Source organism: Gobio gobio (genome assembly GCF_949357685.1).
Source record: "Gobio gobio genome assembly, chromosome: 1".
Lineage (NCBI taxonomy): Eukaryota > Metazoa > Chordata > Actinopteri > Cypriniformes > Gobionidae > Gobio > Gobio gobio.
The window spans coordinates 56,483,279-56,501,481 of NC_137097.1; the positions used below are offsets into that span (position 1 = coordinate 56,483,279).

The following is an 18,203-nucleotide window of genomic DNA, read 5'->3' on the forward strand; positions in this document are numbered from 1 at the left end:
AGAAATGAATCTTCCTAAAAAAGACTCATAAATGTTGAACGACAGGGCAGGAATAAAATTCTGCGAGTGACTCTATTTCTTTCATGGATATATTAGTGAAATGTGCTACAACAAACCCAAACCACTCCCCCTTTTGACTTAATTCCGCACTTACAACCAATCAGCGTCTATCTCAGTTCCCTCGACCAATCAGTGCTCAGCCGGACGACAACACGGCGCATTTTCCTTCAACCACTAGTGATGTTGATGTGACGCAACAACTATCAGCTGGTTTTGTTTTGCTTCATTCGCTATGATCCGCTTGAAGTCGTAAATGTACAAAAACTTGCGTTTTAACTGATTAATGTGAGGCAGAAGAATAGCTGAAGCGTTTGAGTAGATTTGTCTTCCACTTTACTCGGACCTTCCCGTTTTTCTCTTCAGTAGGTCTCCGCTTTGCCACTATCTTTCCAAGAGGTCCAACCGATCCCAGGCCTCCGATCCAGGGCGGAGGGAGGGAAGGAGGTCGTTGGGAATCGGGATGGAGACCGGGGAGGGAGCCGACGGTCCTGGCGGGCCGGGGCCGGGGCCGGGGCCGGGGCCGTGCTGCGTCTCCTTCAACCAAGACTCCACGTAAGCATCATCTGCCGAATCGGATATTTCTAAGATGCTATTAACAGCGAATTACCTTACAAGAGGGAATGTCACCTCTGCTTAAAGGATTGTCCGCTATTTGTTGACTGTTTTGATTATTACATATCTATAAAAAGCCAGTCACTATGTTATTACGGTGTTTTACATGCATGATATGATAGCTGAGCTTAATGTTGTTTCAGACATGTTTTTTCAATGGTTGTACAATGTTTTTAAGCAGAAGTGCTTTAAATGGGATTTAACTAACAAACACAACAAAAAATCCGTAATATTACTATTAGATTAGATATTTTACTTATGGATTAGATATGATTATGAATCTTGTACATGATTTTATAGAGGAAAAACTGAATGTTTGTCTTGCCCTTTTTCATGTTTTCTCACAAGTCGAGCAGAATTTGCAGGATTGTGAGATTCTATTGATCAGTCCACGTCTCCTGACAAGATGACCCACTCGTGTCCTCTTTTCTAGTGGTTGATCACTCTTGTTTCTTGTCTTAAAGGTCGAGCACAGCAAATGAAATACACGACTACACTCTTGGGGCAAAACATATTTGTATTAGAAAAATATGAATTTTGTTTATCAAAGGTATATCATTCACAGTGGTAATTACCAACACATGTCAGACGAAGTCCTGCTGTAAACACAAGGTTTTGTTTTGGGTTTCAGCAGTGTGGTCAGTGATGGTGGAGACATTTATGTTCTCCAATAAAAGTAGAAAAGGACATGCTAAGCACAGGATCTGACATGAACAGATTTTTCTAGAGGAATGAAGGGCCTGCAAAACAGATGTGAGCTTTTTTTCCCCCTTAAAGAATAGATCCCAGGAAATGTAACAGACCTCAACCTTTCTGTTTATATGTAAGCCAAATGATTACAATCAACCTTTGTTAAGAATAACACAAAATGTTGAGTCAGGACCTGTGTTGTATTAGGATTTTAAAAGGACTTTGCTTGCCTCTTAAAAAGCGGTAGTTTCTGTGTTGACTGTTGCATCAGCTTTTTGATTCTGCAGCAGCTTTGCTAATCTAAAAAAATCAATCTAACTATATATTACATCATATTGTATTATGCTTTTTATACACAAGCTAATTAGCAAGTGAAAATAACTGAGCAAAGGGAAATAACTGATAAATAATGAACATTTAACAGATTTGATACAGCATCAGATCTTGTTGTTTTTCCAGGTCTTTGGCTGTGGGCACCCAAACTGGATACAAACTATTCTCTGTGACCTCTGTGGACAAACTGGACTGCATTCATGAGAGTAGTGAGACATTTTCCTATTCTTTTTTGTGTGTGAACTGGATATAAATGGCAAGTATGGTTGTCTGCAAAACTACAGTGCTATAGGAGGAACCATCATGTGCCATATAATGTAATTATCATTGGGTGTAGTCACTTTCTATCGAGTAACTTAACAAATACATTGAAAATGCTGTCTCATTTCCTTGTCATTTTGTTGAGAAAGAGAAGATATTTGACTTTGAAAACAGTTTGGAGAAAGTTTGTCTCTGTATGTGACCTGTGGTTGTGTTGAGGGCATAACGTTGTCCTTGTCTGTTTTGGTGGGGTTAAAATAGCCTGTTGATTTATGTGACATGGTGGCAATGTTTTATTTGTTTGAGATTGTATCTGCAGTCCACAATAAAGATTTCCGGCAGGTAAAAAGCTAAAGACAGAGCCTGTTTTACTGATGTGTGTAAAATAGAAGGTAAACTTGGAAAACCATAGGGTCATCATTTACTAAATAAAATGAAAAAATAACAATAATAGAATAAAGAAATGAAAATAATTTCATATAATTGACAACCTGTACTATTTATTTCTAAAGAACAAAATAAAGTGGGATTTATTTTCTGTCAAGCTGCACATTTTTTTACACTGATTATTAAGTGTACATAATGACTGTTTAAATGTTATATTTAAACAATGAAATGACAGCATTTTCATTTTGAATGCTATTTCCCCCTTAAATCTAGCTCATCCTTAAAAAGAATAAGGCTTTTAAAATGACCACAAAGTGCATGTACCTCAACTACATGTGGCTTTTTTTGTTTATGTTTCTGCTAATGTGTCCCTTTCTCTACTCCATTTCAGCAGAAACTCCAGACGTGTATATCGTGGAAAGGCTTTTTTCCAGCAGCCTGGTTGTGGTGGTGAGTCAGTCTATGCCACGTCGCATGAATGTCTACCACTTCAAAAAGGGCACAGAGATTTGCAACTACAGCTACTCGAACAACATTCTTGCAGTGCGTCTCAACAGACAGGTAAACACATCACAGCTGGACTGCAGCAAGGCACCTGCCACTTATCAGTTATAAAGCTTCTGGACAAGATTGAATGCTTGTCTGTGCTCTTTCGTAGTGGAAATGAGCATGTTTGGTTTGTTAGTGAATATGTAATTAGTTTTGGTGTGGGATTTTTTTCCGTGGCAGAGACTGGTTGTCTGTCTGGAGGAATCCATCTATATTCACAATATAAAAGATATGAAACTCCTGAAAACCCTTCTCAACACACCATCTAACCCATCAGGTAATATACTTGGGAAAAAATATAGAATTACAATTTTTAACTGTGTGTAAATCTGTATAAATATTAAACTATTAACCCACCCATGTGTTTTTGTAGGTCTCTGTGCTCTCTCCATCAACCATTCCAACTCTTTCCTGGCATATCCAGGCAGTGACACCATCGGAGAAATTATTGTCTATGATGCCAACAATCTGGTAAAAATACTTGCCAATAAACTGTTTAACTGCTCATTTTGAGACAAATGCCTGATCTTCAGTCCCGATGCACTATATAAATCTTTGTCTTTGTTGTATGCCTGTGTGTCTTTGTCTGCTCAGAGCACTGTGACAATGATTCCAGCTCATGACAGTCCACTGGCCGCCATCACCTTCAACGCCTCCGGCACCAAACTGGCCAGTGCTTCTGAAAGAGTAAAGATCCACTCTTTATATAGAAACACAGCCGGGTGAACCAGTCAAGAACATGTCTGGGTCAAAAACACTTTACAATAAGGCTCCATTAGTTAACATTAGTTTATGTATTAACTAACATTAACCAACAATGTGTCACACGTGTGTGCAGGCAGGAAGATGAAGACAGTTCCCAAGCTTAGTTTAATTACAAATACTCCAAAGACAGGTAATAGCACAACTTAGCATAATGGTGACCGGACAAGGAGTGCAAGGGAAGGAACCGCTTAAGGCTACGTCTACATGAATCCGGATAGATTTGAAAACTGAGTTTTCGTTTTAAAACACTCTCCGTCCACACTAACGTTTTCCAAAAGTTTCTCATCCACACTGAAACTTACTGTGCATGCTTAAAACCTCATAAAAGCTCACTGAGATGATACAGACATCATACAATTATCACACAATTCTTCTGGCAGGATAATTTTATGTAGCAAAATATCTCACCATTCACTGACGCGTCCAGGTCGCACTCGGTCAACCATTAGTTTGGTCTAAAACGCAACTCCACTCGTGTTTTGCCACGGGACAACAAATGCAAGTACATTTTCTGTCATCCTTGCAGGAGTGTGATATGAAGTGTGCAAAGTAACATATTTTAGCAACTGTGTGAAAGTGAGTAACATATAACTCAGATACAAAAGCGGTATAAACACACATATCTATTGGTACAATATGCGTCACATGACTAAACATGCGTCATCGTTTTCAAATACCTCCGTCTTCACAGTCCACACTACGACACGTTTTCAAATTTCTCCAGTAGGGGTTCAATCTTCAACTGGCTGGCAGGAGCCTCCACTGGCAGGTCATGTGACCTGTCGGTGGGCGGTGGCAGCTGGCAGTCTGATTCTGGCTGGTCACGTGACCTGCCAGTGGCTGGCCGGTGGCCGGTCGGATTCTGGGCGGGCTGGCTGGCAGGCTCAGCCACTGTTGAGCTGCGCGTATAACATGTTCACTCTTGCTGCATGAAAATACATTATTTTATTATTAAGAATATAATCTTAGGAATCTATTCTTTTGTATAATAGATGTTTTAGGGGGGGTTCTCACAAAGCAGTCAAATGAATGTGATCACAACTGGGTGCTTACTGACGCTTGGCTGGCCGCTCAGTTCAGCCAGCCGCCCTTGCATCTAATACCAAGAAAATTGTTCTAATTTGAAAGAAAAAAATTGCCTATAAAAACATGAATTATCCAAGCGTCAGTAAGCACCCAGTCATGATCACGTTCATTTGACTGCTTTAATAGTGAGAAACCCCCCTAAAATATCTATCATACAAAAGAATATATTCCTAAGATTATATTCATAATAATAAAATAATGTATTTCCTTGCAGCGAGAGTGATAGAGAACGCGTCATAGCTGGGACTGGCAGCTGCCACCACCCACTGACAGGTCAGATGATTTGTCAGTGTCGGCTTCTGCCAGCCAGTTGAAAATTGAACCCCTTTTCAATTTATCTGCTTTGGAGTGTGTTTTCAAAAAGCTATGTTTTCGTTTGACTTAAAACGCTGCCTCAGTGTGGACGGAAAGCCATAACGGAGAGAAAGAGATGCGTTTTCAAATGAATACGTATTTGTGGACATGGCCCAAGTAGCAACAACAACGACGACGATGATAATTAACACACAGCTGACACATATGAAGTAATCATGACGGTAACCATGGTGACAGACGAGTGGCGCGAGTCAGAACAAAGAAACACGTGAAATGAAACAAATGAAAACAAACTGAAAGTCCATGAACAAAACTAAACAGAATAAAAACACAACTGTTCATTGTTAGTTTATGTTGGCTCAGGGCCATTAAATAGTCTGAAACATACAACTTTTGATTTTAATAATGTATTGATAAATGTTAAAATTTACAGTAACTAAGAATAATAAATGCTGTAAAAGTATTTTTCATTGTTAGTTCACTAATGTAGTTAACTAATGTTAACAAATGGAACCTTATTGTAAACTGATGCCGAAATTATATTTTGCCTGTTTTTGGTAGCATTAAGTTTTTTTGCATTGTGATTATTTTTATGTCAGTTAAGCACACCCCACTACAGAGCCCCTAAAGGGACATGGTGAAGAAGAAAAAAAGAGACGAGAGGAAAAAATATTTGGCAATGTTTTTGCAATCTCTCTTCCCCTGAGAAAATTTGCATTCACTGCAAGGAACACAAACGTATTATAATATTTTGTTGTAATTATAATAATTGTTTATTTTTAAATTTACTTTAATTGTATGACCTCTCCACAGTCTCCAGTTGTTCGGGATTTATTATAATTCTTTTATTTCTACATATCATTTTTCCTCCCGTGTCATATTTTTTTCATTCACAATGTCCCTTTAGGGGCTCCGTAGAAATCAAGTGTCACAATGAAATATTTTTTTTCTCCCTAAAATATGTTTTGTATTCTTTAGGCAAAATATAATGTCTTGTTTTTTGCTGTATTTTTTCTTTTGATTTACGGGGTGAAATGCAAGCCAGATGAGTGAGAGATTCACATAGTCATACCTTATACACAAACATAGACACACATCTCCGAGCATCTGTCCACTTCTTTTCTGCCATCTCAGGGCACAGTGATTCGAGTCTTCTCCATTCCAGAGGGACTGCGCTTGTTTGAGTTCCGGCGGGGGATGAAAAGGTACAATGATGACGATGATTCAAAGCTCCTAGTGAACATTGAAGATACTTTGATCATACAGAAAGACTTGGAGGCGTTTGTTTGAGTCTGTTTGCTTTTGACCTTTGTGTGTCTGTGTCACCAAAGGTATGTCAACATCAGCTCCCTTTCCTTCAGCCCGGATGCTCAGTTCCTCTGTGCCTCAAGCAATACAGAGACAGTGCACATTTTCAAGCTTGAACAGCACAGCCCAAGGTATTGGAAATGCTCCCTGCTACCAGTGTAATTGTCTCTTTTTTACTGACAAATCTAAATTTTGTCAGTGTTTGTGCTTGTGTCCATTCAAGTTTTTGTGTCTCTCTTGCAGTGGGGATGAGGAAGCTCCCTCTTGGTCAACATATGTAGGTAAGATGTTCACAGCAGCCAGTAGCTACCTCCCAGCACAGGTGTCAGGCATGATGAGTCAAGACCGAGCCTTCGCAACCGTCCGTCTGCAGATGACCGGTCAGAAGAATGTCTGTGCCCTGGCAACGTGAGTCCTGCGGTCATTACACAGCAGTCTAGAATGCCTAACATAGTATTTACTGAGATAAAAACTCATTCAAGAGTTTCACTTGACCAATCAGAATCCAGAAGCTTCCACGTTTGCTTGTGGCCTCCTCTGATGGGCAGCTATTCATCTATAACATTGACCCTCAAGATGGGGGTGAGTGCACTCTGGTGCAGAAGCACAGGTGAGTCTTCACTCTTTTTTTAAACAAATGAGTTATAATAATAAGCTGTGTGGTGTGCTATTAAAATAGCACACATGTGCTATTGTGCTATGTTTTTGTGCTATGCATACTTTCCTGCTGGATTCCATTGTAAGTGCTCAGGCAACTGGACGAGTTCAAAAGGTTTTTAAATCTGTTCACTAAAAATTGTTCAGATAGGTTGACTAATTAGTTCAATGAGTTTTTCTGCATTTTACATCATCATGCCAGTGGATGGCAACAAGTAACTGTCTTTTATGAGCGAGTCATCGATCTGATTCATCAAAAAGCAACAAACAAAGTAAAATAGCCATGCCTACAATTCTACTGAGATACTACAGAAAAAGTGTTTATAAGATGCATAAGTGTTTTTCCCCAAAAATGACTAGTTTTGTTATTGTTATTAAAAATCGTTTCGGTCAATTGAAATAAAGCTGAAACAAAATATAAATATTAGGTAAAAACTTAAACTTATAAAACTTACAATTAGCCATGGAAACTTACTGACATTGAAAATAGAACTCAATTTTAAACATTTAAGCTCAATAGAAATGTAGAAAACCTAAAAAGGACAAAAGCACATAGCAAAATGACTAAAACTTAAACAAAAATGAAAATGCAAACTAAAAGCAAAAAAATACTAAAATAACACTATAAATGAAAACAAAAAATCCTTTTTTCACCCTCCAGTCAAATGTGGGGCATTATTTATCAAGGTATAAAAACAAAAATGCCTAAATAAATGAATAGTATCTTAATTTTAAATGTGTATGGTCAGCAATACGTTTTACACATTCATAATTCTTCCATCCCTGAATGTTATTGACTCGCATGCCAAACTGAGCAAACGACATGCCCACTCTCGTTCAGTCACTGACTCAGCAAATCCTTGTTCATGAATGAGGTGACCCAATTCATTTGAGGTATGCCTTTGTGCAATTTATATTGTAGAACAACACATTAAATTCTCTTTATAAGCACAGAGCTTATTGAACTGTTGTCGCCTTTAACCCCCAGGTTGTTTGGATCAGATAAGGAGTGGGAGGAGACAGAGCAATCTGAACTCACCGAGCCACCGCAAGCATGCCAGTCATATGCTGCCACCGTGGCCATCCCCACCTCTGGACCCGTTACAGCCACTCTCACAGGTACCACAACACCCTTAACCACACAAATTCATTTACATCTGAACTCATTTTCATGATCACCCAACTGTGTTCTTCTCAGGGTACTCCGAGGATGGGGGAGCTAAGAAGGGCGAGGTGATTCCCGAGCACGAGTTCGCAGCAGGGCCTGTGTGCCTGGACGACGAAACGGAATTTCCTCCCGTGAGCATTCGCTAACCTCCGCAAGTCAAAGCGCTGGTGTTGCATTCCAGTGTATGTCTTGTCCCTCTGTCCACAAGCATTCAAACTAAGTGTGATTTATTATCTTTAACCAAACCAACACCAGCTTGTTCAGGTCTGATGATAGAAAGCAGTTCAAAATATTGCATTATACCAGGACCAAATATTGCAGTTTAATCACATCAGAAGCTAAATATGTTGTCTCTTACGCAACATAAATGACAAATACCACTCCAAATATCATTTACTGCTTTGAAATACGAAATCATTTAGTATTTTTTAGTGGTATTACTCTGTATTTATACTGAAATATTGCTACATTCATGTAAGTATATAAGTTCAGGGTGAATACGGACAAAGTGGGACACTTAAAGGTACACTATGTAACATTTGGCCCTCTAGTGATTAAAAACAAAATTGCATGAATTTTGCGGAAGAACATTGTTTCGGTTGTGCTTTGGCTCTGCTCTGTGTGGTTATCCTACTGCTCATAAAAAATTCACTACTAGGCTTAAAGAGCACCTATCATGGCATTTAAAATGTTCCAAATATTGTTTTAGAAGTCCCCAACAACAGTTTTGCATGCATGCAATGACAAAAAAGACTTTAGTTTTCTTATAATATGCATTTATTTTTACCTGTTTTGACAGCGATTCTCAAATGATTCCTTTAGTGATTCACTTTTCAAAACCCCGCCTTTACGTGGCGCTAATCTGCGGTGATTGGTCCGATGACCCAGTCAGTTGTGATTGGTATAGTCTGTGCAGATATTTTCGGAAACGGAACGCCCATCAAAGTCTTATAGTGACAGTAATTTGTTAATATGTGTCAGGAGTTATGAATATGAAAACCGCGTCGGTACCGTTTGATTGTAATATGAGCCTCAGCTGATCTCATTCATAAAAAAACTCCTCTATTCTCCTCACGAAGACTCGCGACAAATCAACATCCCTCAGGGCTTTTAGTTCAAAAGTGTGCAGATGAGGAGAAATATTGATAGATTCTCATATGTCTGTGTCAAATTTCTAAACAGAGGAGTATTTTTTATTCAATACTTCCTCAAAATGGGCAGTTATAGCCTAATCATGAGCGATTGAGTCTCTTACGTGTTGTTTTCAATTCATACTGGCAGCCGGAGGGCGCTCTGTGCACATGTAGTCCATGTATGGTACAGACAGACGAAGAAGAACCATGTGCCATAATAGAAGTCCATAATAAAAGCTTCCTGAGATCGCGAAACATACATTTGACGACTAATAAACACACAATCGCGACGATGTATGGTTTGTCTTCAAGCCACTTAGTCTTCAAATGCTCATCCTTGGGCAGATGAAAAAAGTTTGCTTTTGAGTCGCACTTCAGAACACAGTCTCGTCGCCATGATGTTTTCTAGTTTTCACTGGCGTCTTGGAGCGCAATAAGTGGGCGTATCGTATTCAAATAACTTGACAAGTTGACGTCATCTAGTCAGAGAAAAAGCTTCGGTCTTCTAACGATTCTTAAAAATGACTCCGAGTCGACTCTTACTTTTGAAAGAAAATAACTATATATACGGTGCACTGTCATATTTCAAGCTATCACAGGATGTTTTTGTTCACTTAGATCTATGTTACACACTACATGAAAGGTAAATTTCAAAATTCCATGATAGGTGCTCTTTAACTCTTTCCCTGCCATTGACGAAAATTTCTGGCTTGCTGTGTTTTCACTGTTATATGGTAGGGGGCGCTATGACACATCTTCCGAAAGAGTCTCCTGATCAAAACCTAGGTTGAAGAAGAAGCAGAAACAAGCGATAGCATATTTAAGCAGATGCTTATGTAAAAAAAACGTGATCATCAACATTAAACAGCATATAAATCAAAACTGCCTAATGTTACCAAATAAAATGTCAACCTAGGATGAGATATAGGACTGTGCAAGGTTAGGGAGTGTTGATGTATTCGATCTACTCTATCTATGTTTTGATCATCCTTATGAATCCGATCTGGATGTAGTCTTTGATAAAAATGCGATTTTCTCGGCGTTTTGCTCAAAATGTTGCTTACCCACATTCAAGTGTTGATTAAAAAAGAATGCATTAAGCTAGAATAAAACAGGTTTTTTTTTGTTTAAAAGCAGAGGCTCTATAGCTTAGAAATCTAACTTTTTTGAAAATGATCAAAATGCTGGCGGGAAAAGAGTTAAGAGATATAAGATGGAAGTTTAGACAGTTTAGATGGAAAAGATTTTAGAGAGCTACATATGGCAATTTTTCTGTTCAATAAAACACCATACTCCCCTGTTGAGTAATAAAATGCCATTTCCACGTCACTTTTACAACGTTTCAAATCCCTCAGTTCCTCCAAAAAGCCAAGCCAATATTGATTCTTGTTTTATTACGAGCTCGGTCACGTTTTCTTTTTGTGTTCTCTTTTGCGATTTTTTAAAAACGATTCTCCGGAGGTTCAAGATTTAGCCTGGTCCGTGTCAACAAACTAAATTATACCATACCATACATGCAACATGTCCATCCCGTCAGACCTCAAATATAAACACTTATAATAGGCTTACCATGGAGAATCAGACAAGAATGCGTTTTGGAAGAAGGCTTGATCATGTATTGACTTTGTTAATTTTGAACAAAACAAAAGTTAAATAGTGTACCTTTAAGCATTATCATTATTACTAAAAATTAGCATTTAGTTCATATAAATAGTATGAGATGAAATACCATTCAAATGTTTGGGGCTAGTAAGTAGTTAGTATTGATGCTGAAAATTCAGTTTTTTTCATTACAGGAATACATTTCATTTTAAAATATATTCAATTGTAATAATATTTCACAATAGTACTGTTTTACTGTATTTTTGATCAGATAAATACAGCCTTGGTGAGCAGAAGAAACTTCCTTTACGTTTAAAAAAATCTTACAGACTCCAAACTTTTGAACATTATATGTAGCAAATTGAATCATAATTTAAAAACAAAGGCAGTGACAAATCATCCAAAAGTGTTTCACTTTATATGTATTCTTCTTAGATGCTGAAAAACATTTTCTGACTCTAAACCAGCTGTTGCTGTTTTAGCCTAATGATGTTTCTGATCTTATATACATGGATGTCAGCAGAAGTTAGTTGACTGATCCGTTTGTTTGTGCACAGACAGGACAAAGATATGAATGCATTGAATCCATCCAAGTTATTTGTTATGATGCAGTAAATGCTGGGTTCATTCATCACCATTGCTACATTAGATAACTATGTAACCATGAGGACTCTTTCTGTTTCAGTCTAAATGTCATGTCAAACACATTTTTGTCTATGCACACACACACGCACACATACAACATACAGGAGTATTTCAGTTTAAACACACTACACCTTATATTCTGAACAAATCTCTTATTAGATTATTTGGATTTTAACAAAGATATTTTACAATGCAAACGATCTCAAGAGCAAGTGGAGATCCTAGAAATAATGCTTTACATTGATGCAGTGCTCACTTAACTCCACATGGTGGAGCACTTATTGTTGTCCATCAGGCCTTGTTACTGCTAACACTCCTAACTTGTTTTGATAGATCAGAAACTATAGTCTTTCAGATAGTTTAATAACGTTTGCTTACACGGAGGAGCTCAGGACTCTGATGTCAGAAGGATTTGATCATTTATAAGATATCAGTGTGAACGTACATATTCAGATGCCATTGCTTTTATATACCTTCCGAGTGTCATTGTGACTAACTGATATGGGTCAAGCATGTTCTCAGCTAGCTCCTGTTGAGATCTGTATCTGTCTATAACACACCCATGGCTGAGGGAACAATAAAGCTCTGTTCTGGTTTCCGGTAGATAAATTGGTGCCGTGACGGATCTGGGCGAGGCAAGGGGAGACGACCGTGAGAGGGTAGAGAACAGGTGGAGGCCGCAACTGTCACAAGAGGATCCTCAGTGCATGAGCAAGGACAAATAATGATACAAACAAACGAAAAACTAACTTCAGGGTGCTAAATTATTAACGGAACGGTTGAAATGCTAATATCTTAAATCGAGTTAATCAGGGATTTGGGTCGTTGTCACTCAATCCCCTGAAGGGTGTGTTATAAATGAGGTGCATGACTGAAATATAACCACATATTGTTCTAGTTATGTAACACATTGTATTAATTCAGTCGTAATACTGTAGCATTTTATCCGTTTAATTTATAACACCATCATATTGAATCATAAGAGAAGAGGAATTACTTTTTTATATATGTGTTTTGCTGTATTGATACTTAATATGTTTACATGTTACCATCCTGAATACTAATACAGCGGGATGTTTTGTATGTATGTGCCTATAATATTACTTGTAAAAGTGCAAAGTATTTTGCTGGATTGCTCAAGACCAAAATATAAAAAAAAAAGAAAAGAAAGAAATGAATATGTAGGAAATATATTAGGAATGAAATTATGCAAAGCACCTCCTGTCTCCTGTGGTCTTTTCTTCATCACATTTCTTGTTACAAAAGAAGAGGATATACACTACTAGAAATTGTTACTTTTATTCAGCAAAGGATGTATTGAATTGATTCAAATGTACAGTAAATGCATGTATAATCCCAAATATTTCCATTTCAAATAAAAGCTGTTCTTTTGAACTTTCTATTCATCAAATACATTCTGTTTTCAACATTGATAATAATAAGAAATGCTTCTTGGGCATTTTAGAATGATTTTTAAAGGATGATGATGTGACACTGAAGACTGGAGTAATGATGCTGAAAATTCAGCTTTACCATCACAGGAATAAATTGCATTTGAATATATTCAAATAGCAAATAGTTTTTTAAATTGCAGTATTATTTCACGACTTTAGTTTTACGGCATTTTAGATCAAATAAATGTAGCATTGGAAAGCATAAGAGACTTCTTTCACAAATCTTACTGACCCAACTTGACATGACTTTAAATTTGACATGACATTTTCCAGTTATCACCAGTCAACCTGATAAAAATACAATGATATTGGAGAAAGACTGAGGACACCATGAACATTTCTATGACTAACGTCATCTATTTTAAACAAGTATTTGTGCCTTAGGTCACATTAGATAGTCTTTGTCTGTCTAATAGTTGATTTTAAAGATGAATTGCACAAAAGAAAGGTTTGTATAGAAATGCATTTTACAAATTGCTTAAGTACATTGAGATGCATTTGTCTTTATTATCCAAAGTTGACAGTCTAGCCCATATCAACAGAGATCTTGAGATCCTTCAATACATATGAAGAGTGAGTTTGCGATCTATGTAGCAATCCTTCTTTTTCCGTGTAAACAAAGCATTTCATGGTCAAAATGTACAAATATGAAATCATTAAGGACAGAATAATCCAGCAAATCAAAGAGTTTTTGCATTGATGATGAAGCAAAGAGGATAAGAAAGACAGAAATGATCATCCTTTCGAGTGAACTGAGAGCTTCAGTAGAGTGAGAAAATCAGCTGCACTACACTGATCAATATTTGTTTTGAAAGGCAAAAGAACATGTTGAGCTTTGGGCACAATCCAGTCGAAACAAATCGGCTGATCCCACAGTGCTCTGTTCAACTTCTGAGGTCATTCCAGTTTAAAGGCGATGTCATGTAGCAGATTATTCTCTTGCTTGCAACAGAATATTAAAGGTCCCATGGCATGGCATTTTTCTATTATTTTATAATGTTTCCTGAGGTGTACTTATATTGTTAGTATGACTTTTACATCATAAAATGTCATAATTTAGAAATAAAAGGCATTTTTTCTATACTGCTGTTTGCCCTGTGGCTGAATGCCCTGCTTCAAGAGGCGTGTCTGCTGTGAGACTTCAGTAAAAACGCCCACTGTTGTGATTGGCTGACATCTTTGCATTTTAAATGAGCGGAGGGGGCGTGCTTTAACAAGGCACGCACGAGCAGGCACGAGCTGCTGCCAGAGAGACGATGGACCTGAGTTCACTTCACATCAGTTCTCAGCATGTCTGAACTGTTGTAGTTACAGCATATACTTCAGGTTATTAGTCTATTTCTAGTCGGAGGGACTGTCACTCATGTCAGAAAGTTAGTAACTTTAGTAAATTATGGATCAGCGCTGACTGGAGACGCGAACCGTTTAGAACGATTCAGTCCGGTTTGGTGAACTGATTCGGTTCACTAAAAAGAACTGGTTCAAAAGAAAGATCGTTCGCGAACCGGACATCACTAACGTACTAGAGACGGAGCTCAGCGATTGCTAACAAAGTTATTTATAGTAACTACTGAGTTGTGAGAGCGCTGTCAGTCAGCGCGAGTTTATTGTGTTTGTATCTGAGAGTTCTGAATAAACACGAGTCCCAGTCACACCGAGTCCGTCTTCATCATTATTGCCAACTTTGTAACACATGCAAAGTACCATTACAGCTGTCGAGATGAATGAGTTAAAAGTAAGTGTTGATAATAGCATTATTTTTTAAATTAAAATAAAAGCAAATCGAATGTAATCCAGTTTATTGTGGGGCTAGGCTGGCTAGCCCGAATATGCTCACGCTTACCCCCCTTCTGCTTAATCTCACGCCGCGTTTGGTGCCTCTGCTGTGGGCCAGATGCAGTACTGGGGGTCGGGGATGTTGAAGGCCACCGGCCAGTGCAGCCCGAGCTTCGGCGTGTGTGAGGCCGATGTTGAGCAGAAACTCATGACTGTATGCACATTTTAGAACCGATAGACGCGACGAGGACGTACAAAAACACTGACTCACAAGATAGAAAACACGAAAACACCGTTCTGTCTGGAGAGAGAGAAGCCGCATTGTGTGCACGAATAATAAATAATTAGCTACACATCAGAAATCACTGATCACAGATCAGAAGGAACTAAAAAAAGACTTCTGTTTTCATTTGTACATCCAAACACTGAGAAACTGCCAGCATTCACTCGTTCACAAGGAATGATCTTGCGAGCGTTAGCATGGGCGTGCCAGATTCTCTGGGCGGAGGAAAGGGAGGTAACCGTTCCTGTGTGGACGTCAAACCAGGAGACTTCAGGATTGGCTCGTCTGGCCTGTCATTTTCTCAAAGGCAGAGAGAGACAGCCAGAACTCGGGTTTACACCGATCAACATTTCTATCCACTTGGGGACAATATTCAGGCTAGGGGAACTCATATTAATGTTGAAAAACCTCATAAAATGAAAATTTCATGCCATGGGACCTTTAATGGAATACTGATAGTTTATAGGTCCAGGTTATGTATTTCTTTGTGTCCTGAAAGTTTAAAGGCCCAGAGTAATTGATATACAGAGTTCAAATACAGGGCATGGCATTGAGACAGGACTGGTGTTGTGACAACAGACAGAGGCTCGATGCAGCAGATGAGGTTAAAGGTCAGAGTGAACAACATAGCTGATAAGTGTAAAGAATGATTTCACGACCTGCTCATGCCAGCGAAGGACAAACCGATGGAAAAGAACCGTTGACGTAAGCACATTTATAAGTCTAAATGTATTTTATACGCCGTCTGAAATGATACATGATCTACACATGCCCAACAACATATGCGCAGTTGAGCAGGGTAACACTTTTCAATAAGGTCGCAAGTTAATGTTAGTTGATGCATTAACTAACAATGAGCTACACATTTGCTATACAGAATTTATTAACGTTAGTTTTAGCATAGCTCAGGGCCATTAAATAATACTGATACAACTTTTGATTTGAATAATGTATTAGTAAATGTTGAAATTAACTAAGATTAATACATTTTTTAAAAGTATTGTTCATTGATAGTTGTAGTTAATACTAATGATGTTAACTTTATTGTAAAGTGATACTGAGCAGCGTTTTTGACTGTAATGTTTCATTTCATTTAAGAAACATCTAACAGTGTAAAACAAAGAATGCGTCATCAAATAAAAAGTAATTGTGCTGGTTAGAACATTTCTGCCTCCATTACAGTAAAACAGAATGGCTCATTTAGAGAATGGCTCATCACGTTGTAGGTCATAATATACCTAAGCACTACAATAAACATTTGAGTGACAGTGTTTTTTTCCCCACTTTCCCAGCTGTGAATATTTGCATATATTATGTCCCAGTGTAGGGTTGGGCTAGAGTCAAATAAAGGCTATACAGTCAGTTATCAAATATATTAACGAATGCAAACTTTTTGATCAAAATTTAAGGATAAAACACACATCTGGAAGGGGAAAAGATAGCAACAAACATAAATTCACCAATCTGAAAAGGTGCTTGATGCCTCCAAGAAGATACAAATGCATATTCTCAGAATGGCATATTGATGATACACTCTTAAAGTATTTACCTAAAAGCCCTAAAATGAACATTGAGATTGTTGAGCATTTCTGACAACAAGTAGCCTAAGAAAATTTGAATAAAAAAATGGGCCTGACGTGTGTGATAAATGAGCTGTCCAGGGTACTGAACAATGTTGTGTGTTCGATACAGGGTTTAGTATAGACACACACATACCTGTGATATCTCCTTGAATTAACCAAAATAATAATCATAACACATAAACAGCAACTTTCAATTTTCTTCACAAGGACACTTTATAAGTAATCCATGATCATTCTACCCATTATCGACGAATCAGACCTGTATGTTTAATGGTCACTTATTTAGATGTGCTTTAACTCAGTGCTCTACTTTCACCCTTACATTATAGTAAAGCTAAAATCATGGTCAGCAGTTCATTTGCGTGGGCAGAATGTTGCACTGTAATCTTGTTTGTAAGGGTCTGACGGTACACAGCGGTACAATTTAACTAGACATTGTAAGTCAGCATATAATGATCATATGAACTCTTGTTATGGTTAAAACTACTATGTAACAACAATGCTAATTATTAATCATGCAAAGGCTTCTGTGAAAAATCTCATAAACATTAGTAAAATAAAAAAAGAAATACAAATAAAATAGAAAAATACAATTTGGAGTTATCCCTTTGTTTTTGATAAGTGAAGGTTTTAACAAAAGCTTAATTTTCCTATATTCTACACCATATGAGCTGCAGTTAAGAAATCAGTTACGCATGCCTCTTTGTTTTGTGTGTTGAACACAACACAAGCTCTGAACATAGTAATTACTAAAAGGATGATGCAAGCCATTCTTAGGTAACAAAGTTAGTTAGTCACTTATCTCTCACCATGAATGGCAGGCCCTTTGTAAGGCCACCTGGAAAGATAAATGCATAATCTACTAGGCTAATAAATGCATAGAGAAATTATTTAGAAAACATGTGGGATTAAAAATACAATGTAACTGGAGACAAGAAGAAAATGTAAAGATTTTGAAAATAAAAAACAAAAATCAGATTCTGCACTATTTTCTAGGTCACTATATAAAATATGCCAATTTTGTGAAATGAAGCACGTGAACTCTTTGTACAGGCGGTCAGATGTTCTTCCATTGAAGTTTAAAGATCTTAAATCATGCTGGAGATCTCATGATCATCAGGTTTTAGACAACTTTGTTGAGTGGAAGCAAAAAAGGGAACATAAAAAGTATTTTGGGCTGAAACTGTTGTTCTGATAATATGAGTTGTGATGCACAAATATGTAGGCCTATATTAAATTGGTGGTCTCAGACGTTTGGACCCCACTATAATATAATATTTATATAATATATTATTAGGCCAACATACATGAACCCTTTATTTCACAAACTAGGCTACTTTATTAACCCTCTGGTGCTCTTCGTCATTTCTGACCGGAAAATTTTCTGTTTTGAAATGTTAAAAATAACAGCTTCATCGGAATGATATGAAACTTGGTGACTTTTCTAGCATAAGGTATGTAAACACACAAAAAAATTGGGGTCATGATTCGAGCATGCTAATTGGTCGTAAAAAAAAAAGTAGCGTTCATTGTCTT

At 37.6% G+C, this 18,203-nt stretch overlaps 1 protein-coding gene across 5 annotated transcripts; it reads left to right on the plus strand.

The window, feature by feature from the left end:
• Nucleotides 1–217: 217 nt before the first annotated feature.
• Nucleotides 218–12,788, plus strand: wipi1 (WD repeat domain, phosphoinositide interacting 1). Of its 5 annotated transcripts, none has more exons than XM_079828789.1 (14): nt 218–315; nt 424–612; nt 1,822–1,904; nt 2,735–2,904; nt 3,073–3,169; nt 3,266–3,363; nt 3,487–3,579; nt 6,193–6,263; nt 6,390–6,497; nt 6,610–6,774; nt 6,869–6,976; nt 8,012–8,142; nt 8,222–8,322; nt 12,176–12,788. In XM_079828789.1, exons 2-14 carry the CDS (start codon nt 521–523, stop codon nt 12,224–12,226), a joined length of 1,368 nt encoding a protein of 455 aa, XP_079684915.1. In that variant the 5' UTR covers nt 218–315; nt 424–520; the 3' UTR covers nt 12,227–12,788. The 5 variants fall into 5 exon arrangements, with proteins under 5 accessions (XP_079684915.1, XP_079684914.1, XP_079684916.1 ...); XM_079828792.1 differs by having other exon boundaries at nt 240–315; nt 2,738–2,904; XM_079828788.1 differs by having other exon boundaries at nt 237–612.
• The last annotated feature ends 5,415 nt before the right edge of the window (nt 12,789–18,203 follow it).

Bases quoted from the DNA above. Each gene is read 5' to 3' on its own strand.
- wipi1 (XM_079828789.1), top strand. From the start codon at position 521: ATGGAGACCGGGGAGGGAGCCGACGGTCCTGGCGGGCCGGGGCCGGGG. The intron at 6,498-6,609 runs GTATTGGAAATG...TCTCTCTTGCAG, and splicing joins CTTGAACAGCACAGCCCAAG to TGGGGATGAGGAAGCTCCCT. The intron at 8,323-12,175 runs GTGAGCATTCGC...GGTTTCCGGTAG, and splicing joins ACGAAACGGAATTTCCTCCC to ATAAATTGGTGCCGTGACGG.